The sequence below is a fragment of the Convolutriloba macropyga genome, chromosome 14 (genome assembly GCF_964194025.1).
Source record: "Convolutriloba macropyga chromosome 14, txConMacr16.3, whole genome shotgun sequence".
Taxonomy (NCBI): Eukaryota; Metazoa; Xenacoelomorpha; order Acoela; family Convolutidae; genus Convolutriloba; species Convolutriloba macropyga.
The window spans coordinates 44,532,065-44,558,437 of record NC_134481.1 but is presented as its reverse complement, the minus strand read 5'-3'; the positions used below and the strand labels follow the sequence as shown (position 1 = coordinate 44,558,437).

General features: G+C 33.3%; 1 protein-coding gene across 1 annotated transcript in view; it reads left to right on the top strand.

The window, feature by feature from the left end:
- The window catches only part of LOC142352947 (uncharacterized), a 125,850-nt gene that overhangs the window by 59,175 nt on the left and 40,302 nt on the right, over positions 1 to 26,373 (top strand). Inside the window, exon 11 of the mRNA XM_075405104.1 lies at positions 952 to 1,012. Within this exon, the coding sequence (XP_075261219.1) occupies positions 952 to 1,012 (61 nt within the window). The remainder of the gene's footprint in view (positions 1 to 951; positions 1,013 to 26,373) is intronic.

The window sequence follows — 26,373 nt, the reverse complement described above, 5'->3', positions numbered from 1 at the left end:
TTTTTAGCAAGTATTTTATTCCTGCTGTTTTTTTTTGCTTGACCGACTTTTCGTCCGACTTGTCTGACTAATGGTCGGAATTGACTGGATAAACAAGTAATGCCCGAAGCTCATTATTGAGATCTCTAAGATCTTTGCGGCTTATGAGACTCTTAGTAAGCACTTCACAAGATCTGTTTGGGGACATAGGTTCCTGATGTGACATAAATTTGTATTGAAAGAGAAAAATGAGATAGAAAAAGTTTTTTATATCTTTTTATATAAAAACAGTTTTCCATATTTTACTTTTTTATTTTTTTCTGTGCTAGCATTTGTTCTGGATGCTTATTTGCACCTCAAAAAGATTTCCTCGTTGTTACATCTCCAAAAAATGAAATAGTTTTTCTAAATGAATTTGGGCAATTTTTTTCCATCCAAAATTGTTGAAAAAAAATGTGGGAAACAAAATCTTTTCTCTTTGGCTATCAAGTGAGTTTCAATGGCTTAGCTATTAGGCCATTCAAGTCATAAGTTTCGTTAAACTTCATCCTCTATTACTTCCATAATTATTAGCCGCAGAAATTTTGGCACATTGTCTAATTCAAAAATCAACATTAGAATAAGATTAAAATGCTGAAATGTAGAGAATTTTGTGAATTTCTTATTAAAATTAATTTCCTAATTTTACACACTACTTATTAAATATAATTAGGATTTTTAAGATGCCACACATTCTCTGCATTGCAGTAATTTGATTTTTTATGTTAGTTTTTAGTTTGTTGAATGTGTCCAAAACTTTGTGGTTACTAATTTTTGAAATAGATTTTTTGAAATAATTTTTAAATAAATTTATGGAACAGTTGTGTTATTTTGTTATGTGTATGTTTTAGTTTATAAGTTGTTTGAAAATTAATAACTTTGTACAATTTGTTTGAGTATTATAAGATGTGTTTATATTAGTTAATGTTTTAGTGCTGGCATTTCGAACTTGGATCAACTGGCAGGCGGAAAACAAGCGGCTTATTATAGTCAGGTAAGTTAGAACTTGTCAACTCGCTTTTTTGCAAAAAAAAACCGAATGCTGTCATTTAACTTAATCAAATATTTTTTGGCGTCTACTATTACGGAGAAAACATATCTCTGATTTCAATTCTAATTTGATTTGAAAATGGATTTTGTTATAGTATCAATTATTGATAGGATTGTGTTTCTATCTATTGCATCAACAGTCGCAAAAAATTTGGACACTTTGGATAAACTTTCTAATAATAAAAATCTTTCACCGCTACCAGCAGAAAAAATTTTTCACCGCCAAAATCGCAAATCTAACAAAAATTCACCGTTAAATTCAGCGCTAATCTTGCAAAATTTAACCGCTATCAACGCATTCAACGCTAAAAGATGCGGGCGCTTTGCGGTGAAAAAAGTTTTTTTCACCGCTTTTCACCGCTAATCTTAATATTTTTTGACCAAACCTCGACCCGGGGATAATATAACATCAACCGTTATGTTGTACACGTTAATTTTTTACTATTGCATTTTTGTGCGCAGTCTCTTAAGGACTATAATTGGAATACCTCTATCGTTTAAGCAAGATAGTTGAACAAGATTACGTCAAATTTAAAGACAACTATAAAAAGTGCCACCTCGTTTGACCAAACCAGCACACTTATGAACAGGTTTGCCTGTTTGACTTGTTTGAGAGCATAATTTCTATTTACAGATTGAAATTTTCACAAGGTTCGTTTCAATTTTTTAAAGCTTTTTATAGAAAATTTGCAGTTAACTTGGCTAGGTGAGGTCAATTGAGCAGGTTTTTGACTGAATTTGAAAACTGACTTTTTTTGTACAATGAAAGATTGCCTGTTTAGCTACTTTATAGGGGTACCTTAAAACACCCAAGCGAAGACAAACTTGGCACACCTTGATAATGCACGCATAATCTTAAAATGTGTTGCCAAGAATTTGAAACAACAAATTTCTGGGTGAACCATTGTAAAATTTTTGTAAGATCTTGCCAACGTAAAACAAGAAATGTTCATGACCAGACTTGAATTTGACGCTTTAGAAGATTTAAGTTTCTCTGCTTAAAACAGTCTAAATTTTAAAGCAGATACTTTTTGTTGATGCATAACTCAGCAGTTTCCAACCCCCTAATGCTAACCTCCCTAACACCAAGGTGCACTGCTGCGGCCCAAGGCAACCACTCGCCGGTCGTTTGAGAGCAATTCTGTTGTCATTAGTCGGTTATATTTCATTTCATGAAAAGTTGCGGTTGCATGTCTTTGTACAACCGCTGTATGCTGCAGTGAAATTCGTACAGTCTTTGCAAGACAGTCTGTGCGTAAGAAAGTTTACCCGTGATAATTTACTTTTCAAAGCAAGTCGGACGAAGTCTTCCTATCTCCATACAGAATGCAGAGGATTATAGCGGACTTCTCCTGCTGGAACACTTGTAGCAAGAGATTGAAGGAATAGTAGTTATATGCAACGTCAAATTTGATTCGACCATTTTTTGGACAATTTGATTACATATTATTGCCTCGGAAATCAGCAAAACTTCTGTTTTTTTGAAACGCTAGTTTAATGGAAACGCTAAAAAGCGAAATTTTGCAAACTGATATCGACTCTGCGCAATAAAATTTTTTTGCTCGGATATCTTCTCGCCTGAAATTGACGTTTACTGTAATTGTGGGTCTTAAAATCTATTCTGGGCATCATGCATAATTATCCATTGATGTAATTTTAGAGCAATTTTTTAAAACCCGATTTATGATTTTTTTTTTCGATACAAATTATTCAATTAATTGACCTAAGGCAATAATTGAGCCCAATGTCAATTGCTTAGATTTGAAAACAGCTTTAAAATTTGTCGTTTTATTCACTTTTAGATACGCAAAGTTATCAGAGTTATTTTGCGGCGATTTAAATCTGTTTTCAAGCTTATATTGTTTTGAATTCACATGTTTTTTAAGTTTTTCACAGTTTAAATGTGAATGAAAGCAAGTTCAATTTATAAGTTCAAAATCAAGTGGTTAACTTGTCAATCTGAGTACTATAACTCATTTTTCATTCTTCAGTTGAAGTTAAAACTTGTAAAGTAGCTCAATTCAATTTTGAGATGATGCTCAAAAATTTAACAACTGGATGTTTAACACCTGCAGTGCATAATTTGATAATTAGAATTAGATCGTCAAAAATTGAACAGGTCAAAACTCACTTTGAATCTGAAATTGAAGCTGAGTTTGTTAATGGACAGTTTAGTAGGTTGCTACTAATTTTGACTGCGTGTGTGTGTGTGTGTGTGTGTGTGTGTGTGTGTGTGTGTGTGTGTGTGTGTGTGTGTGCGTGTGTGTGTGTGTGTGTGTGTGTGTGTGTGTGTGTGTGTGTGTGTGTGCGTGTGTGTGTGTGCGTGTCTGTGTCTGTGTGTGTGTGTGTGTGTGTGTGTGTGTGTGTGTGTGTGTGTGCGAGTGTGTGTGTGTGTGTGTGTGTGTGTGTGTGTGTGTGCGTGTGTGTGTGTGTGTGTGTGTGTGTGTGTGTGTGTGCGAGTGTGTGTGTGTGTGTGTGTGTGTGTGTGTGTGTGTGTGGGTGGGTGGGTGGATGCGCGCGCGTGTGTGTGTATGTGTGTGTGTGTGTGTGTGTGTGTGTGTGTGTGCGTGTGTGTGTCTGTGTGTTGGGGGTGGGGGGTGGGTGCATTGAAAGCGGGCGGTCCTATTCACACATTGTAATTTAAGCTTGGATGCGGTTTGATGGCCGGGGGGGGGGGGAGGCTATTCAGTTGTTATTGCAGAAAAAAAACAATAACGAATTCTGAAGTTGATAATATACATACCTGGATAATATCACCTATGCGGTTGTAATTAGTTCGAGCGAGCGTGTTTTAATTTGACAAGTTGAAGCGGCCGGCGTGTTCGCAAGTTGTAAATCATCAAACCAATTGACAGAAAAATTTTTGATAGTTAAATTGTAAACCTTTTGGTCAAAATTGTTGATTATCTGACAAGAGTTTGTAATATGCAACTTTAAAAAACAGCTTCTATTTTTGTGAGTTTAGATGTTTTGTGCGGTGCTTGATTGCTTTATTGTTCACTCTCCTTTTCAGTTTGACGTGAAAACTTTCAATTTTCGCTCAGTTTAACTTCGAATTGTGACTCCAAAACATATTTTGTCAAATAAAGTTCTAATTTATTCTTTCTTAGAATGAGAAGTTTGTTTCTTCAGCAATTTCTGTTAAATTTATACTGATTTTACTAACGAATTTGTCAGTATACTTTTTTTTATAAAATATGGAGCACATCCCTAACACGACAGATTTCGACGAACATTTGTTCAACCCACGTTTTGAAAAACCAAACAATAATTTAGAATTTTATGAAAAATCAATTTATTTTCCAAAAAAGCAACTATTTAACAAGTTGTCGAAAGATCGAAAAATCCGAAAAACTGATTGCGAACAGTCGAGAGTTAAATCTTTTATTCATTTTTTGAGAATAAGTCGTTTGAGATCCGAAAGCCGACGCTGTCCTTCGTACGTCAAATCAGCGTCTGAAAGCGAGGATGACTCATTATTATGTCAAAGTTATGTCAAATCTGACATTACGAAGCGTAAATTACGTAATCTAACGTTATCGTCAGCCAATGGGAGGGAAGAAGACGCAGTATTTGCAATAACAGAATGCAGTGCAACTCTGGGACGACCAATGATTGACCTTGAAAATGATTTAATAATTAGTTGTAATTCGGAAATTTCCAACGAATGCTGCGAACATTCAACGGAGGGAAATCTAGAGTGTGAAAGAAGTGTGAGCAATTCTGGGCTTCAGTTCAAAAGTTGTGATGAGTTAAAAGCTTTTGTGAAAAATTCTATTGAGAGTTTTGCTCGGAGCGAAATCTTGGTTAGTTCGTATTTTTGAGAAAGCTATGAGTTACAAATATTCTAGTCAGCTTAGTGCCCTGAATAATTTTTTAATAGCTTATCGAGGGATGGGATATTAGGCAAAAACTCGAATGATTTTAATTTTAAAAAATTTAGAGGGAGAATAGTGAATGTTTAAAATTTCTTATTGAAAGCTTTAGTTTGAATAACCGGTGAAGTCTTGATCAGTACCTATTAAGTGAAAATGCAGGCCTGGGACCAGTGATGTATCAGAGCTCTGATCATGTCACTTTTTAGACTTGTCACCTCTTGAATCAAGTATTAAGTCATGGTAATTAAGTTTATAGTCAAGTCTTTAATTTTCAAACATGTAAATTAATAATATAACCGAAAGGTTAAAGTTTACATGCCTTCAGAATAATCAGGAATATTTATTGAAATAATGAAAATTTTACATTAATCTTCTGGTTATTATTGATGTTACCCATTAAGCTGTTCGTTCCACTATATATAAAAATAAGATACGAATGATCCTAACTGTCTATCTATTGGAAAATTTTCCTGCTGACCTTGCAAAAACTCTCTTAAAGTTCTTTTGAAAAGAGTTCTGTTCTCCGTTGCTCTTGCGTTAAAGGGTAATTTATTCCATTTTTGTATGCTGTTCAAAAACAAAGATCTTTTACTCTGCTTAGTATACTTTTGCGTTCTTAATATCAGCTGTTTTGTCCGTTTGTTCTGTTTTAACTGTAGGTGGTCTGCACATTTTATAATTGTTTCTGATACTATCCTCTGATTCAAGTCTGTGTGGAGTTTCAATATACTAAACTTTGAAATAATTAATTCAGCTGGTAGGACATGCGATTTCGAAAAGATATCCCCACAATGATCGAATTGACTACGCATGAAACACACTTTTATGCCCCAATTAATCTGTCGATTTTACGTTGTATGTCTTTTGCTAACAATGTTTGTAAAAAAACTCCACTGAATGACAAAAGAGACAGGACTAAAGATTTGAAAACTTGCAGCCCTACTTCCAAAGGTTTCTGGTTTTTTACCAGATATAGTGGGCGAATGGCGGCTGCCATTTTTTAGAACTACATTTAAATGTGCTTTAATAGTCAATTTTGAGTCAAAGTGTATTCCTAGATAACAAAAACTCTCAGCAGATTTTATTAAATTTCCGTTTAAAGTAACTTTTGGTTCTAATTCGTCCCTGGTAGAAAAATAAAGTATTTCTGTTTTATCAGCATTCAAAGTGAGTTGATTTTCCTTCAAGTAACTATCCGTCTTCTATAAATTTTTAAATTTTTTTGTTGCAATTGTTTCTTCTGGTTCATTTCAACATAAAATACTAGTATCGTCTGCAAATTGAACAAGCTCAAAGTCACCTTTGATTTTTGCTGAAAAATCGTTAACGTATAAAAGAAAAATTAGGGGTTCTAATACTGTGCCTTGCGGTACTCTACGATTTAAAAAATGTGTTCTGTGACCTCAGAGAAGTTGAAGCGCTCTGCTCTTTTAAAAAATATTTGTGCAAAAATGAGTTGAATCTTTTTGCAAGGTTTAGAAAAATACTGCGGTGTTTGTCCTTTTTTCATGGTTTTCTATTACTGTCTCAGTGCAAAAAAAACCGCATCTGTTGAAGATTTTTTGTTTTGGAATCCAAATTGCTCTTTATTCAACAGTTTGTTTTTATTAATGTGATCCATCATTTGGGAAAAAAGCTTCTCAAGAAGCTTAGCAAAAGTTGGTGTGAACGAAATTGGTCGATAGTTGCACTCTCGTGTTGTTGATCCATTTTTTGTGAATTGGTGTGACATACGCATCTTTTAGAATAAATGGAAAGACACTGTTTTGAATACATTCATTAAAAATAAATTGCAGATAAGTACCAATTGCGTATTTCGCCGCCTTCAAAGCCCACGCATGGACATATCCTGGACCCGGTGATTTACTGTTTTCTAAACTGTCAATGGTTTTGTAGATTTTTTCTAAAGTCAGTACTCTAAAATTGAGTTTTTCAGAACAGTGGTCCAACTTATGGATATTGAGAGGAACGAAATCACCATAATGTTTGAACATTTCCGCAAAAGATTTACTAATTTTATTGCAGATTGCTTTTTTGTCAACGGTCTTGGCTCCGTTTGTTTCAATTTCAGACACATTTTTACCTTGTTTGTGGTTTCCTCATTTTTTGTTGAGATTCTATTTCTGCTTCGCTGTTTCCTTTCGCCTGAAAAATCAACAGAAAATTTGTGATGTGCATCTTGTAGTTTTCGGTTCACTAGGTTGCGGAATTTTTTGAACTCGTCGAAAATATCGTAGTTTTAAGAAAATTTGTATTGATTGTACAAATGATGTTTTTTTGCTATGAATTTTTTGAGTTCATTGAATTTCCATGGTTTATCACTTTTTAATTTTGTTTTTTTTTGAAGAATCACAGATCTGTACAGGTGCATGTTTATCAAGTATATCATGAAAAGTTTCATGAAATTTTGATTACATTTCGTACCAATTTTCCTGTTGATAGATAGGTCGCCAGTCCGCAAAGGCCAAATCTCTGTTGAATTTCTTCCCCGAGAAAAATCTCATGTTTCTGCTAAAAAATTATCTATCTTTGTTCCTCCCTATCATTTCTCAATTACTCTTTTAAAATATGATGTTGAGGTCAATCTCAATCGGCGGCAAACAAACTTTCCATTCTACAATTTGATTTTTTTGTCATGAAGCAGCGATCGATAAGCGATTGATTAGTTTTGCTGATGCGAGTGGGAGTTTCCATATTTGTTGGGTTAAGTGCCAGACCAGATGTAAATTTATCAAGTAATTCTTTCTCTTTTTTAATGAATTGGTCAATGTTGTAAACACCAAATAGAAGAAGATTGTCTGTTAAGGAATATGCATTAGGTACTTCAGCACTCAACTCATTCAAGAAAAGATCCCAAAGAATTTAACTCGGATTGTACGAAATATTCACCAAACATTTATCTTTCAGCGGTTCATTAATTTCGAGCCATATTGATTCAAGAAAATTTGCATTAGATATCTCAAATTCTTGCTTGCGTTTAACATTGGAGTGTCTGGGGATCCAAACTCCAACACCCACCCCACCTCGCTGTACTCCCGTTTGTTTTGATCGAGCTTTTTGCTAGAAATGATGTTCATTACTAATATTGAGATTAGTGTCCTGCTGCTGCTGGGAAATCCATGTTTCGGTTTCTATATGTATAGTTTGCGATTCTAGTTGTTGAAGCAAATTCGAAAGGTCGCCATACTTATTTTGTATGAACGTGCATTTATGAGAAAAATTTCAATTACTTTTTGGATGGATCTAGCATTTTATCAAAAGTCGACAAATTGGGTGTATTAAAGGGTCCAGGATTTTTTTCAACATCTCCACAAAGGAGTCTTTTTCTCAAAACCAAATTGCAAAGAAAACGAACAGCTTTTGGGCGCAAAATATTTTCGCTCCGGCTGATCATCAATATGTACACAATATTGTATAGCGAATGCTTTGCTCGAGTTAAACTGCTTCTAATGACTATGAAGTGACTTTTGTGCAAATTTGTCAGAACAAAGTCCTACTTATATTAAAAAACAATTTCTAATATCTTTCACATTATTCAGTTCAAGTAATATTGCGATAACTTTATTTTTTTGAGTTTGGATCATATTCTGTGCCTCATGTAGGCTGTTCAAGACATTATTATGCCGAATATTATTCTCAAGGTTTTTGATTCCAGTTAAGTTCAGGTGAATCTCCCCCCTGTCATACGAAATATCATTATCTGTAAGAGTATTATCGAAACATTCAATTTTTGACCACGGATACAGACCAACCAGTTCCAGACATATGACTTCCAGTTGTTCATTAAACTTTGTATTTGCCTCATTATTACTATTTCGACAATAACTACCCTCCTTGACATGTGAAATTTTGCAGACAGCTAACGGTGTAGTTTCAAATTTTTCATGCACTTATCAACTGTATCTTTCATTTGCATTGCGGTATCTTGCCCAGATGAACTTTTTTCAATTGAATTATGTCCAGCGTGTAGTACTAAAGCTTCCGTCTTAGCCCCAGGAGAATATGGTTCAACAGCATTTTCAATATCCTTAATTTTTACTGAAGAATGTGAATATATTTTCATTTGCTGCGAATTGTCATGTTGATTGATTTTGTGGTATGTGCTATTTGATGTTAAAAGCTGCTTTGCAAAGCGCGGTATCACTTTCGGATAATATTTATTAACTGGCGTTTCAATATTTTTTAGAAAGCGCGAATTATCCTGCTTTTCTAGCAAATTATCAATGACTTGGGATGTCTGCTCTTTGAAGTATTCAATGTCTTTCTCCAGGCGTATTATTGTCTCGTTCTGGAGAGTTACTGTCTGTTTCTGCAATTCGTACTGTGCCAAATTGTTTTCTTGAGATTTTATGATTATATCCTTCTCTTTTTTTTTCACTGGATTCTGGAAGTTTGGCAGTTAGTTCTTCTTTGTTACATTTTTCGAGGACTTTGTTTGAAAACATGATGATCTTGTATTGCTTTTAGTTGAATAATAAACAAAATTACAGCATCATTTTTTATAAAGTTGGGGGGAAATTGTACCTGAAATAGAATTAAAGATTATGTGATGTAAATGGTTTGCTCTCAACCGATGACAAGATGGAATACACAGCGCAATTTATTTGTATAGAATACACAAATTCAGATAAATTGACGTTCAAAAAAAACTTGCGATTAAGTTATCAAAAAAAACAAAACTGTCTCGGGAGATCGTAACAGTGACACCAGTAGTTGGAGAGAGATGGCACCCATACAATGATAACTAGATTACCCAGTAGTAATATACCGTAGCTTGAAACAAAAACGAAAAAAAGAAATTCTTTCTTCACTGCATATATTTAATGTTGAGTATGGCTTGGACGTTCAGTCTTTTTTAATGTTCAGTAGGGAGTAGACAAAATTTTTCAATTCAGTTTCAAAGTTTACATGCAGCTGACTTCTGACATGTGATTTGCAGAGTCAAGTCTTGGCCAAGACTTGACTCAATACTTGGTGTTTTTTGGTCAATCCTTGATATAGACTTGCCAGGGCTTAAGCAAGATTTAAAAATTCTTAAGACTTCAAACACGACACGATCGGGACTACTTTCGCAGCTGAAGATGAGTATAGCATCGTCTAAAACTTGAAACTCGTTCACGTTTACCATAATCCGGGCAGTGTTAGCGTAATCTAGTAAAAATAATGGTCTAGTTAAATGATTGCAATCATTTTATAAAGTTATATTTTAATGAGGCATAAGAAAGTCAATTTGAGAAGGGGAAAAGTTTTATTGCAGTTCTCAATTTCATCACTGATTCAAAAAAATTATCATGTCTTGTTTTACGATCGGCAATCTGAATTTTGAGATAAATCTTCCAAAATCTGCTATGAAGAAGCCAAAATTGTCAGTCAAATTGCCAGAATTGGATCAAAATAACATTAAAAAGGCAGGGGAAATTGTTAAAAAGTGGTCGGAAAAACGTCAAAGAAACAATTTGTGGAGTTGGTGACATAGGAACCTTCAACGCGGTTTTCTTCATTATTTTACTTCGGTTCGAAATGGCAGACATAAATTGCTTGTGGAAAACACAAATCAAATTGAGTTAAACTTAGTCCAATTGCGACCAAAAACAAGCAGAATTGGTTGAAAAATTGCTGAAAACTCAAGAAACGGCACAAAACCCATTCTGGGACCTCATCTGACCCCCGCGAACTGGTTTGTCATTTGGAACAGCTTTGGTGCAGAATAAAAGTAACCTGAAAAGCGACTAAAATTTGACCCCGAAAACGCAGCAGGCTACAAAATTTAAAAACGTTTGGCTATAAATCAAGATGCAAGTGACACCCGAGTCTTGGTCACAACTGACTTGCCTGACTTTTGCGACTTTGCTAAGACTTGTCTTATCACTGGAAGACCGAAAAAGACCTGTATTTGGGCCTGTTCAAAACTGATATGGATGAGGAATTCGCTCAGATTAAATTAGAAACACTGGTTGAAAAAAGGCACTGAAAGTTGGGGGAGTTGTAAAAAAATCAGACAGTGAAAATTGCTCAAAAATTGAAAACTCTGGTCTATTTTAGTCAAGTATTTTTCCACGGAGACAATTGGTATAGTCATTTGACAACAATAAATACCAAAGCAGATATTGCAGTACCTCCTTTAAGTGTTTAATTGTTGTTCGCCTTATTGTCACAAAAGCTTGGTTCACAATGGCTACAAATTCTCAGAATGGCGACAATACGTCAAATGGGTACGGAATTTCCATTCCACTAATTGAGCTTTTGCCTATTATACTACCCTCTAGCTTATTAATGTGCTTTGAACAAGTTGTCGGTTACAAATTTATTAATTGCTCTCTAAATCAATAGATAGCCATTTTGTTTGTCATTGTGTTTGGTTAGTTCGGATTTCATTGCACTGAAATTTCTCACAATCTGTAGCTGTCTCGCCTTTGTGTTAATAATATTGTTGTCACATTTTTTTTACAAAGATGCGAAAATTTTATGCCTGTCCACAAAGTTTTGTTTGAAAAAAAAATTGGGACAAAAAAGACATTTTACTGCCGATTTTCCATCCGGTTTAATCAACCCATTGTTTTGAAGAATTTTTGAAGTTCCTGGGATCATGAGAAACAACAACTTGAATAAAAACAAGTGCGATCCGTCATTTGTTGTTTTTCACGTTTTTATTAAACTGAATTTATTTTAATCGCTGAAATGAGCATTCAACATATCGAATTTTAAACTCAAGAAAAATCTGTTTGGGACCTAGCATAGCGTAGAGCCAAAATAAACTGGACTAATGTGAAAACTTACTAGTTGCGCATGAAATATTTTTTGAGCAAGTTTGAGTTTTCGCAAAAAATCGGAGAGAGATCACATTTCGTGAGAATTTTTTACCATTTAATTTCTTTCAGATTGCGTATTTAGTTCAAATTTTGTTGTGACACCCCACCCGAGTCTTGGTCACAACTGATTTGCCTGACTTGTGCGACTTCTCTAAGACTTGTCTTATCACTGGAAGACCGAAAAAGACCTGTATTTCGGCCTGTTCAAAACTGATTTGGATTTGGAATTCGCTCAGATTAAATTAGAAACACTGGTTGAAAAAAGGCACTGAAAGTTGGGGGAGTTGTAAATAAATCAGATAGTGAAAATTGCTCAAAAATTGAAAACTCTGGTCTATTTTTGTCACGTATTTTTCCACGGAGACAATTGGTATAGTCATTTGGCAACAATAAATCACAAAGCAGATATTGCAGTACCTCCTTTAAGTGTTTAATTGTTGTTCGCCTTATTGTCACAAAAGCTTGGTTCACAATGGCTACAAATTCTCAGAATGACAACAATACGTCAAATGGGTGCGGAGTTTTCATTCCACTAATTGAGTTTTTGCCTCTTATACTACCCTCTAGCTTATTAATGTGCTTTGAACAAGTTGTCGGTTACAAATTTATTAATTGCTCTCTAAATCAATAGATAGCCATTTTGTTTGTCATTGTGTTTGGTTAGTTCGGATTTCATTGCATTGAAATTTCTCACAATCTGTAGCTGTCTCGCCTTTGTGTTAATAATATTGTTGTCACATTTTTTTTACAAAGATGCAAAAATTTTATGCCTGTCCACAAAGTTTTGTTTGAAAAAAAATTGGGACAAAAAAGACATTTTACTGCCGATTTTCCATCCGGTTTAATCAACCCATTGTTTTGAAGAATTTTTGAAGTTCCTGGGATCATGAGAAACAACAACTTGAATAAAAACAAGTGCGATCCGTCATTTGTTGTTTTTCACGTTTTTATTAAACTGAATTTATTTTAATCGCTGAAATGAGCATTCAACATATCGAATTTTAAACTCAAGAAAAATCTGTTTGGGACCTAGCATAGCGTAGAGCCAAAATAAACTGGACTAATGTGAAAACTTACTAGTTGCGCATGAAATATTTTTTGAGCAAGTTTGAGTTTTCGCAAAAAATCGGAGAGAGATCACATTTCTTGAGAATTTTTTACCATTTAATTTCTTTCAGATTGCGTATTTAGTTCAAATTTTGTTGTGACACCCCACCCGAGTCTTGGTCACAACTGATTTGCCTGACTTGTGCGTCTTCTCTAAGACTTGCCTTATCACTGGAAGACCGAAAAAGATCTGTATTTCGGCCTGTTCAAAACTGATTTGGATTTGGAATTCGCTCAGATTAAATTAGAAACACTGATTGAAAAAAGGCACTGAAAGTTGGGGGAGTTGTAAATAAATCAGATAGTGAAAATTGCTCAAAAATTGAAAACTCTGGTCTATTTTTGTCACGTATTTTTCCACGGAGACAATTGGTATAGTCATTTGACAACAATAAATCACAAAGCAGATATTGCAGTACCTCCTTTAAGTGTTTAATTGTTGTTCGCCTTATTGTCACAAAAGCTTGGTTCACAATGGCTAAAAATTCTCAGAATGGCGACAATACGTCAAATGGGTGCGGAGTTTTCATTACACTAATTGAGTTTTTGCCTATTATACTACCCTCTAGCTTATTAATGTGCTTTGAACAAGTTGTCGGTTACAAATTTATTAATTGCTCTCTAAATCAATAGATAGCCATTGTGTTTGTCATTGTGTTTGGTTAGGTTGAATTTCAATTCACTGAAATTTCTCACAATCTGTAGCTCTCTCGCCTTTGTGTTAATGATATTGTTGTCACATTTTTTACAAAGATGCGAAAATTTTATGCCTGTCCACAAAGTTTTGTTTGAACAAAAATTGGGACAAAAAAGACATTTTACTGCCGATTTTCCATCCGGTTTAATCAACCCATTGTTTTGAAGAATTTTTGAAGTTCCTGGGATCATGAGAAACAACAACTTGAATAAAAACAAGTGCGATCCGTCATTTGTTGTTTTTCACGTTTTTATTAAACTGAATTTATTTTAATCGCTGAAATGAGCATTCAACATATCGAATTTTAAACTCAAGAAAAATCTGTTTGGGACCTAGCATAGCGTAGAGCCAAAATAAACTGGACTAATGTGAAAACTTACTAGTTGCGCATGAAATATTTTTTGAGCAAGTTTGAGTTTTCGCAAAAAATCGGAGAGAGATCACATTTCTTGAGAATTTTTTACCATTTAATTTCTTTCAGATTGCGTATTTAGTTCAAATTTTGTTGTGACACCCCACCCGAGTCTTGGTCACAACTGATTTGCCTGACTTGTGCGTCTTCTCTAAGACTTGCCTTATCACTGGAAGACCGAAAAAGACCTGTATTTCGGCCTGTTCAAAACTGATTTGGATTTGGAATTCGCTCAGATTAAATTAGAAACACCGATTGAAAAAAGGCACTGAAAGTTGGGGGAGTTGTAAATAAATCAGATAGTGAAAATTGCTCAAAAATTGAAAACTCTGGTCTATTTTTGTCACGTATTTTTCCACGGAGACAATTGGTATAGTCATTTGACAACAATAAATCACAAAGCAGATATTGCAGTACCTCCTTTAAGTGTTTAATTGTTGTTCGCCTTATTGTCACAAAAGCTTGGTTCACAATGGCTACAAATTCTCAGAATGGCGACAATACGTCAAATGGGTGCGGAGTTTTCATTACACTAATTGAGTTTTTGCCTATTATACTACCCTCTAGCTTATTAATGTGCTTTGAACAAGTTGTCGGTTACAAATTTATTAATTGCTCTCTAAATCAATAGATAGCCATTGTGTTTGTCATTGTGTTTGGTTAGGTTGAATTTCAATTCACTGAAATTTCTCACAATCTGTAGCTCTCTCGCCTTTGTGTTAATGATATTGTTGTCACATTTTTTACAAAGATGCGAAAATTTTATGCCTGTCCACAAAGTTTTGTTTGAACAAAAATTGGGACAAAAAAGACATTTTACTGCCGATTTTCCATCCGGTTTAATCAACCCATTGTTTTGAAGAATTTTTGAAGTTCCTGGGATCATGAGAAACAACAACTTGAATAAAAACAAGTGCGGTCCGTCATTTGTTGTTTTTCAGGATTTTATTAAACTGAATTTATTTTAATCGCTAAAATTAGCATTCAACATATCGAATTTTAAACTCAAGAAAAATCTGTTTGAGACCTAGCATAGCGTAGAGCCAAAATAAACCGGACTAATGTGAAAACTTACTAGTTGCGCATGAAATATTTTTTGAGCAAGTTTGAGTTTTCACAAAAAATCAGAGAAAGATCACATTTCTTGAGAATTTTTTCCCATTTAATTTCTTTCAAATTGCGTATTTTGTTCAAATTTTGTTCTGACAAGCAGCGTCATCTACCCAGTTGGCTAGTACAAAGCTCCTAGTTTCACATCGAATAACGTTTGAATCCTTTTTAAGCATCATTTTTTCAAAGGCCAGCTCAAAAATTTTGAATAATTTTGAACTCAATCAAAACTTACGATCTGAACGCAATAAGTTATCAGAAATCAAACGTTATATTTTTTCATTTTCGAAAAATAGTGTCTGTAGAGTTCCAGGCTGTTGTACTATTTTATTTCACTTGCCAAAAACTGAGAACCCGAGTGCTCTTTATAAATGGGAATCTAACTATTTTGATATCTTTGTTGAGAAATGCATACAAAGTTTTGTTATGTGCAGTGCAACAAATATTTGATGGCATATTTGCAACTTTCTCCAAATTTAGTTTGTTTGCTGAATAATTTTTTCGTTCAGAGTCTATTCAAAATGCTCTGTTTAATGAACGAAGTTAGAAGGTAATTGTCTTATGTCATTTCGTTTCAAAGAACTTTCCCGAGTTCGCCATTTTTCCCTCACTCCATCTTTGCATAGCTACTTTGTCATTTTTTTTTTAATTGCGATTAGTGCGTGATTTTCTAGTGAAGATTTTTTGATCATTCTGGCAACAGTAGAAAGATGATACTATTGACGCGACCGGAGCTCTATAATAAATGATGTCTTTCTTAGATAATTTTTTTTTGTTTATTTTCATAAACTGTTTATTTTATTTGATTTATCATAAATCAAAATGCAGTCAAAGCAGCCTAAGCGTTAGACTAACCAAGTCTGGTTTCTCCGTTTTGTTGCACCGTAGATCAGGTCTGGTGCTGGTTTGTTTTTTTTCTCCATCAACACATCAACACTCTTTTATTTAGTACACTTTTGACGACGTTTCGATAATGTGCTTGTAAAGAGTTTCATTTGCCAACTAGATTTTCCCCCAAATTCGGATAAATGTGAATAAGTTGATGCTCCTAAAATAATTGGTAGCCAACTGGACACTTTCATTTTCAATTGGACCATTTTAATGTAAGTTTTGAGCAAACTTGCATTATATAAAACAGAAACAGGAAACTGTTCCTTTGGTGTACAATAAAGCTACACGTTTGAAACATACCCCCTTCAAACAGGTTTCATGGAAAAATTTTTGCTAAATACAAACGGAGGTGAACTTGCATCCATCTTTTCTAATTACGTTTGAGTTCTGTTCAACTATCGAGAGAAACCATGGAAAACATTTTTTTTCACAAATTTTTTGATGTTTTTCTCTTTTTCTAAACAAAACGTGCTGCCTGTGGAAATCACAGAATATCACAATCATTTTTCTTCTAATTGAGATTCATTCTAAGTTTGAAAAATTCGACACATTAATAAAAGTCGCCGTCAACCTCTCAAACGGCTATTATTGAGGTGCTCCCCTTTTTCTTTATTTCAGAGAATTTAATGTGTATTGGGGCGTTGTCTTTTTTTAATATCTGTTCACACATTTTCATTATTTTTAAAGTCAAATTGAAGTAGTGATTTTGGTCACGCCGAACAGGAAGTGGAGCGAAAAAGCGAATGGTTTGGCGACGTAATTTATTCTCACTCTATTTTTATTTGTAGATTGAGAAAACGGTGTTTGAACAAAACTTCGCTTTCTCGCTTGTGGTTTTTTTGTTCACATGCGGCAATTTCACTTTGCTTTTACTGATTTTTTTTTTCAAATTTTTGAATCGGTTTTTTTCCTAAATGGTTATCCCAAACCATTCATGTTTCATTCTAGTTCTAGTTTTTTGAATAAACCAAATTTATTTTTCTGGCCAGCATTTTTTTGTTCACATGCGGCATTTTGATATTGATTTTTAGATTTTTAAAAAATTTTTTGATCGGATTTTTTGGAAATGGTTTTCCCAATTCAATCTCAATTTTCTCGTTTGACTTCTGACTTATTTCAACCACTGTTTCAACTGAATGGATTTTAATTTCCTTCATGCACTGAATTGTGCAATATAGTGAATACGGTCAAATTCAAAAGGGCAGAATCAAAAGAGACGAGATAAACCGATAAAGGCCGGTCATTAAGTCGTTCAGAATTAGGTTATCAAAGTTCATTAGAGTATTAGTTGATATCAGTGTTAGTCTTTTTTGTTTTCAGTTTAGAAGTTTAGTTAAGTATAGTTTTAAAATCTAATTGACACTTCACGCCAAATTAGAACACTTTTTGACACTGAAAAAAAAACAGAAAAAAAATTCAGTCATTTTGTCTCTTCTTTCTTTTTTTCTGTTTCAATCCCGATGTGCATCAAGCGCGTCAAAGGCAGCTAATTTCTGGCAATCTGCGGGCTATGTTTTCCACAGAATTGTCTGAGAATTTTGAGTTACTCTTCAGGTTTGGGATTTATTTTTACCCCAACTTATTTTGTGAAAAGTTTTGTGTTTTTTGTAATCTCTTTGATAGTTTGTTATATTGAACAATTTCTAAATGTGGTTTTGTTATTTTCTAAAACAATATATTTTGTTATTTTTGAATTCATTTCATGTCCCCAGTTAATTCATGCTCATGTAGTCTTTGTTAACTTACATTACAGTCCTTAAGTTATCATCATCATTTTTTTAAGGTACTCGACGTCCGAAGATCTCTAAAATAGATTTTTTCCGGTTGTTTTCTATTTTGATCGAAATTGTTTAGAATAATCTGCGTTATAGTCAGCTCCCATTGTAATCACACGTTGCATATGTTCAGGTCTATAGTTTTCAATAAATTATTTGTTATTCGATACTCTCAGCGCTTTTTCCTCGTCAAAAACCCTGTTTGGTTTTACCGTTTCTTGGTTTTAAATGTTTGTAAAGTTTTTATTGAATTTTTCTGGCTAAGTTCTTTTGTTAACTCTTGCTGTATTTTTTAGACTCAATTGAAACAATTTGGAACATAAAAATTAAAAACCAATCTTCTGCTCTTTTCAGCGTTAAGACGTGACATTATTGAAACAAGGTCTAATGGTTGCAGTTGCAAATAGACAGTTCTAAAAAACTTTCTTTGAACAGAGGCCCTGTTGAAAAATTAGTATCTGCTGTTTTTTTGTATTTTGCCATTGTTTCAATGTTCTTTGAAGGAACATTCTTCAGCCATATTTGCTAGTGTTTTGAGCCACAGCATTTTGCTTATTTTGCTATGATACAGTAAAATTTTTATTTTAAAAATTTCAAATTAATATGTGCTAATAGAAAAGATTCTTTCATAATTGTGCTTTATTCAGTTGGGTTCCTCTGAAAACTCATACATTTTTTCGCTGCTTGTCTGATGTTTTTTAACCTAAGCTTAGAAAGTTTTTCATTACTTTTCCTGCAGCTTTTTTAAACAGAACAATTAAAGCTGGGACAAATGTCCGTGCAATATCTTTCCAAAGATGGTGATATGATAATTTTTGTGCTTTTAAATGCAAAATTGGCAAATTCTGTGCGACTCACTGAAAAATTCGGGCCTTCTGTATCATATATGAAACGTAAGCTTCTGATTTCAGTGGCACGCAAAACCCTATTGTGGCTCGCAAATAATATTTGCAAAACAGAACTAACGAAAACTAACCAAAGTTTGAGAATGCAGTCTAAAAATTCAAGTGCTCTATGATAAAACGGAGAGGATTGGAACAGTACGTTTTTACTCAGCAGTTCACCCTTTAAAATTAAAATCGTGTATAAATATTGCAAACGTTCAAAATTTTAATTACGCTCAACCTGAAGGTGCAATATCGATTACACTAGTTAAGAAAAAGAAATATTCATATTGTAAAATGAAACAGTTACGTGTTTCATTTAATCTGGCAGCAAAAAGATAGAATTCGTTGTATTTTATAGTTTCAATGAAAATTGCTATAGTAAGCACGGAGAAAAACACGTAAAAATTATTTCAAATTGATTATGGCTCCATCATTTTGAGCGAGTTGCCTGGAAATTCATCAGTTTTCTGACCATACTGAAGAGATTTTACGTGGAACTCAACTTACTGTTTTTCAGGGAAAACTGATAAACTTTTAAAACTTCTATCCGGATTTTTGCCCTAAGTACTTTAGTTTTTTGTAGAAATTAGAACAATTAAAATTTTATCAATTTTGGTCTACTAAAAAAAAACAAGAAAGCAAAACTAATTCAAAAACTGAAAATAGAATATTACTGAAAAAAACAGGCAATGAAATTATGCGAGTTGAAAGTGTACTTTTGCTAAACAGTTTTTCGATAATTTTCCTCATGCTCCTTTTTACGCAAACCTGAACCAGTAGTGTTTTGTCAATTTCAAACAGTGCTTGCGACCAGAATTAGTGATTGTAATTTAGAAAAGACTATTATCATTTTCTAAATTTTTTTCGAAAAGAGGTTATCACCACAAAATTAGATCAATCACACCTTTTTGGTTTATTTGTTTTTAAAAAATCATAGTACTCATTACTGTACGTCAGCTTGTTCTATGTCAATGCATACGGCAATTGTTTTTAAAAAAGATTTTCCAAGTACAGGCCCCAAAAATGTGGATTTTTATACTTATAACAGATGTGGTAGCTAAGTAGATAATTTTTTGCCAATTTTTGATTTAGATAAATCATTCAGAAAAGAGAGTTGCAGAAAAATTTGAAACTCGCGTTCTTGTTTCAGAAATTGATTTTGTTTTTTGTCTGGCATAGTTTTCTTTTTTACTTCTTAAATCTTTTTAAGTTTAAAGTTTCCTGCACAAATAAGGCAAATTTTGCTGTATTTTTTTGCTATTTTTGAAATCTGTTAGTGATACACTGAACTATATACACAACAGAAGAACGAATGCCATCCCAAACACATTAGAGACTCCTGAAGAAAATGAAGCAAAAAATATCTAGGTTTCATCTGGAATAAATTTGGAGTTCAGAATTTATGGAAAAAAATTCGGCAAGTAGTTAGAGGTTTCAGGTGTCTATTGTCGAGTTTAAAACTATCTGATTTCATTGTTTTTAAAGATAAATACACTGCGCGTTTTTTTATGAGTAACAAGGACTTCTGCTAGTGCTAAAATTTTTTCTCCAGAAAAAAAACGACAAACTGGAATTTTTAGGGATTTCATGATCCATTCAGTCAAAAAACAGATGTTGCATCTTCTTTATACAGACCCGACATTTTAAAGAAGTTGCATGACATCGATGACATATAAGGTTTTGTCAGAGCATGATAAAGTGTGAAATCTTCAAAGCAGCCTAAGGAGTTTTTTCATCATAGGCAATCGTTGTTATAGTTTTTTCAAAAACAGGAAATAATTTTCTTGAAATTTTAATACCTGAAGTTTTATCTTGAACAATTTCCTGGTTTTTTTTTTAATGGAGATCTATTTTTGTTTGCAAAATTGTATTCCAACATTCTAAATGAAACTGAAAAAGTTGTTTTAATCCCAATATGGACTTCTGTAACAAGGACCAGTAACAAGGACCAGTAACATAATCCCAGTAACAAGGACTTCTGCTAGTGCTAAAATTTTTTCTCCAGGAAAAAAAACGACAAACTGGAATTTTTAGGGATTTCATGATCCATTCAGTCAAAAAACAGATGTTGCATTTTCTTTATACAGACCCGACATTTTAAAGAAGTTGCATGACATCGATGACATATAAGGTTTTGTCAGAGCATGATGAAGTGTGAAATCTTCAAAGCAGCCTAAGGAGTTTTTTCATCATAGGCAATCGTTGTTATAGTTTTTTCAAAAACAGGAAATAATTTTCTTCAAATTTTAATACCTGAAGTTTTATCTTGAACAATTTCCTGGTTTTTTTTAATGGAGATCTATTTTTGTTTGCAAAATTGTGTTCCAACATTCTAAATGAAACTGAAAAAGTTGTTTTAATTCCAATATGGAGAAAAAAGTTTATTCAATTGCTTTTAGTAATCAAAATATTGGAGTTTTGGCTGATAATTAACGAATTTTTCAACATTCTTAATAATTTTCTTTATAATTAAAAAAACTGCAAAAATAGACTTTATTTATTAGGAAAATTTTGTTCATTTTTGAAGTTTTCAAGTTTTCTTTGAAAAAGTTGTTAAACGAAAAACATTTTTTGTCATCAAAAATCTTTTTAAGTTCGCTCATTTTTGAAGATCTGAGGATTTTTTGTCATGCAATAGTGTTTTACTTAAGAAACAAAAAAACTGCTACAATTTCCCCTCTTGCCTCATGCGTTTTACCGCCAAATCACTAGCAAAGTTTTTTGAAGACAAATATCCTGAAACCAAGCATTTGGGGACTAAAATAACAATTAAAAAATTTTTTGAGCAAAGTTTTATGACGTCAGACTGACATTTATTAAAGTTTTAGTATAGCAAAATTCAGATAAAGTCATTTCCTGAACCCGAGCAATAAATTATTCACACTAAAAGCTAATTTGAAACAATGGGCGCCTTGAAAACTGCAAAATTTTGTATTTGTCCAAAAACATTTCAAACCTTGAAGGTTGTGCAAAAACAGCGGTCTCCAATTAAATATGCTACAAGCTAAACAACTAAAGTAAATATCTTTATTTACTTTAGTTGTTTAGTTTTTTATTTTCGATTTTTTTTGTTTTTTGTTTTCGATTTTTTTTCGAAAACACAGTAATTAGTGGAACATACCTTTCAATTATAATGCATTACAAATCAATGCATAATATTGGTATTCTGAGCAAAAAATAACAATAATGAAAAATTGTCTTACTCTATGCATGTTATGCCTTAGTATCTTATCAAATAATTGTTGAGGCTGTCGCAGCTTTCCAAAGCAGCTTCAAAACTAAAAAAGCAGATTTTTTTAATTTGCGTTTTTTTCAAAAAATTCCGAAAAGTTATTTGAAAAGGTCACAAATAGTTTGTTAAATAAATGGTCATCACATTTTGTGTTGTAGAAAAAGTAAATAAAAGTTAGTTGTTTTTGTTCTTTTATAAATTTTTTCAACCCTTGCATCTAGCAGTCGCTAGAGGTGTCGTCTCCGTGGCAATTATCATAATGCCTAAATTCCAGTGCATTTTCTAGTACCTAATATTAATTGGGATAAAGCCATTGGCAGCCTTAACTAGGAACTCCAGCTGTGTATTATTCAACATATGACTTATGTGCTTTTAGATCTTGTTGCATTTTAAATATAGGAAGTGTACTAGGTATTACGTAATATGTCAATACAATTTAAAAATACATTCTGTTAAAACCGACGTTTGTTTTTTATACGCGACAATATTGAGTTACGAAGGTTCGTCCTCTAAACGGTGTTTGAACTTTGAATTCGCAGGCCTCTTCGTAAAAAGAGGAAAAGATGAATTATAAAAGAAACAATTTGTTTGTTTTTTGAAATGATTTCTTGTCAAATGTTTCCTCTAATTAATTCACATTTTTGTTTTTGTTTGTTTCCTGTCACAGTTCTGTACGAAACAGGCATACAAACAAACATTTGACCAACATGAAAAAATGTTCGTCATGAAATCATTACTTCTAAACGGCATTAGAAAGCTGCTTTTTAAAAAAATATGCATTATTTATGTAATGCGTCATAAATTTTCTCTGAGCATTGAATTTTAAACAAAAGTAATCGTTTTTCTCTAAAATCTTTAAAAAATTTCTGTTAATGCGATTTCACAATAAATCAATTACTTTAGAAAAAGGGGACGGTCCGGGTAAAATGAGCCAATTTAATTATGATAATATTCCAAACAGAAAGTTTAATTTCAAAAATAGAGTTCTGACGTCACTAAAATTGTTTCCTTAAGCCATGAAATTTTGTTTTTATGTTCCCAAAGCCGAGTTGTGAGCACATTTTTGAAGGACATTTGAATATATTTCAGTTTCGTTTTTCCAGTTACTTCTTGAAAAAGACGTTTTCGTGTATTATTGTATATTGATAAAATTGTGTTCCATAACTTTTAATTAAAGTGACATTTAAGTTGAACAAACTGACATTTAAGTCAACAGCATTGACAATTTTGATTGCGTTGTAACATTGTTTTCATTATTTTTTGCCTAATTTTACCCCCCCCCCCCCCTCAACTCCATTTCGTCATCAGAAAGATTAATTTGATATAAATAAATTCTAAATAATTCGCGTTGTGTACTATTTTACTAGCTCAATTCAATGTGGGATATAATTCCAGCATAGACTTAATATTTTCACGAAGGGACAAAAAAGGGGTTAATTGATTTTTTTTCCTTGTCGTAACTGCGACTACTGTCATAAATAAATCAATAGCTGCTCATTTTGAAGCCATTTAGATTTTAATCATTTCTTAAATGGAATCGAGTTGAGATATTGAGCAGATATAGACGGTTACAAAATGGAGGTCAAAATGTTGACTGACGTCTGACATCAGAGGTCACAATGTTAATCTCTTGGTGAAATAATGTAAGCAGCTTGAGATACCAGACAGGTTGTAAAATGATACTATTGAAAGGTCACAAAGTTCAACCAAGTGTCGTCTTTCACCCCTTTGCGAACCTTTGAACAAATTATGCGGTATCGATATGCACAAAAAAAGGCAAGCTGTTAGCTTAAATTTGATGGAATCGAGAGGTAATTTTTTTTATCAAGTTCAAAAATTTACAAGAGATTCATCACCCAAAATGAAAGTCTGGAAGCTTAACATATTTACGTTTCAATTTAGTCATGAACGTGTCGCGTTCTTTTAACTAGACCATTTTTTGCTGGCCATATTTCTATAATAAAATTGTTGTAAGTTTGTTGTAAACCGGGATTAGAGTAAATAGTCATACCAGTAGTAAATCAAGAATTTGAAATTCGAGATTTTTTTGCTCCACTGATTTTAGTCACATCAATATTATATATTTCTTTCGGGTTGCAAAACCCAAAAAGGTTTGCTGCAAAACTCATAGTTTTGAAAAATTTTAGAATCCCTTTAAATAGATCTGTATTATAATTGTTCGGTTTCAAACACCCTGCAAAGCATTCGTTGTGTTTGCCGTTTGGTAGTTAATGAACGTTTCACGTCTTCATTTTAATTTTTTGTCTTTAAGCAAAATGGCATGTCTAAATATCAATCAAAACTTAGTCATCAATTTTTTGTCTGATCAATCGACTATCTGCGCTCAAAAATGAGATAAACTTGTCTTCTAGAGTTTTGCTAGTCTATAACTCTACAAATCATTGAAGATGCTTTGAGACGTGAAATCATAGTATGTGGGGGTAGTTTTTGGAGGTCTATCTTCCACCTCCCCCAGCTTATTCTACTGACGCTTCCCGCGTGACCCACTTGAGACCCTCTACCCATTTCAGACCTCCCTAATACGCTCCTTTTTTCCCGCTAGGCTTTCCCAACTAAGATTGAACTTCTTATGCTCAGATATCTACTGATCTGATGAAACCAACAGCATGTCAATAGTCCGGCGTCATTGGATATTGTTGTTGTTATTGTTGTCGTCATTGACAAGTTGTTGTCATCTTAAAGACCTTTGATAGGCCTCGTTGATGGCAAGTGACAAATTGCCAACTGAAACACCAACTGGAAATTGTTGTTGCAAATATTGTTTCCTGGGAATCAATTTTCAAACCCTGGAAATAAGTAATTAATTTTTGGCAAAATAAAAAATACACATAGACAAAACAAAGGTAAACGCGAGTAATACAATTTCTGAAAACTTGACGTTGTTCAGATTTTTTTAAGGTTTTTTGAGCATTTATTTATATACAATTATCCGGTAAAGTTCAATTGGCAAGGTACACAAAGCTGTTTGAATGAGAAGAAATCGCGAGTGAACCTGAATTATTTGCAACAAGCTAGTCATTTGTCTTTTATCATTTAAATTTTGCTCATAACTAAAATGGGGAAAATCATGATTCGTGTTTTTTGAATGAGAAAACTCTTAACAAAGACTCAAATGGGACCAGATTTTACATGACACCGGTTGTTTGTTATATAAATGTTTAAAATGTTCAAACTGTTAATTTTGTTGGGGATAGAAAAACAGGAGATATAGTTTTGAGCACTCGGAATTGAGTGTTTTCCACTTCAATTGCATTGAATCATTGATGTTTATAATGCACTTTAACTTAGACAGCGCTGAAATACACTGTGGGCCAACTGTACAAATGTTAAAGTTACAAAGTTACAGTAGTTTTTTTCTGCTGAGAATGCATTTTTATTCGTCCATTAAACTTAAAAAATGATGCACAAGATGTAATTTATGGGAAGTCAAATTTTATAGGTTTTCTGAACTCTTTGTTTTTGTGCGTTTCACAATATTAGGAGATTGAAATGCTGCGACAACTGTTAACGGCAATCACTACTGCATTCGAGCCCGCATTTTTAATTGCTCTTGAACGTAATTCATAGCAATTATTGTAAACGTGTGTGTCTTTTTTATGCAAAATTTTCGCCTGACAATTTTGACTTTTCGAGTGACTTTTACGCCCTTGACTTTTTGCATTTCGCGTGATCTAAAATTCTCTCTCAATCACAATTTCAAGCAGCTGAACTGAATTGGCGGAAATTTAATACTAAAAGTCAAATGAAAAGTGCGCCGAAAATCTTGTCATTTTTTACTTTAAATCTTAATAGTGGTATATGTTAACCTCTAATGTGATTATTTGAAGCTCACTTTAGAACTTCTTAGTCCCATTTAGCCCCTCCCCCCGACTGAAGCAGGCTGCAATTGATTAGAGCTCCCACTAGTCGTTCAAGAGCAATTCTTCCGACGTTTAGTCGGTTATGTTTTAACTTGCGAGCATAATTTTCTTTATTATCACAACAATTGGTTTTAATTTCTTGAAATAAGGCTTCTCTAATAACCCCTTCTCTCGTTTTTTCAATCTTTGAAGCTTTATCGCTTTGCCTGTCCAAGATTACCTCGGACAACAAGGAGTTCTTTGAATAAAAAGCTGTTTCAATTTTTTTAATTTAAATGTTTTTGGATTTTTCAACCCCCTAATGGGTGGAAATTTTTGATGTCAGGTAGTTCTGAGTGATGAAATTTTTGTTAGCCGTCTTTTTTTAACTTCCCGTTTTGATTAAATTTCAAATTGTAAACATGAGCATGTGGTAGCGGTATTAGTTTGTTTTTCACTGACAATTTCATTGCTTTGTTATTTCCAATTATGGATCAATAAAAAATTGCGCTTTAGTTTGTGATAAATTACGTTGTCTTACAATGACAAGATGACATTTTGCTAAAATCCTTTAATATTTTGAGTTAGTTTCCTAGTTTTTTTTGAAGCATTACAATTATATCAAGATTCAATTATTTTGCTCATGA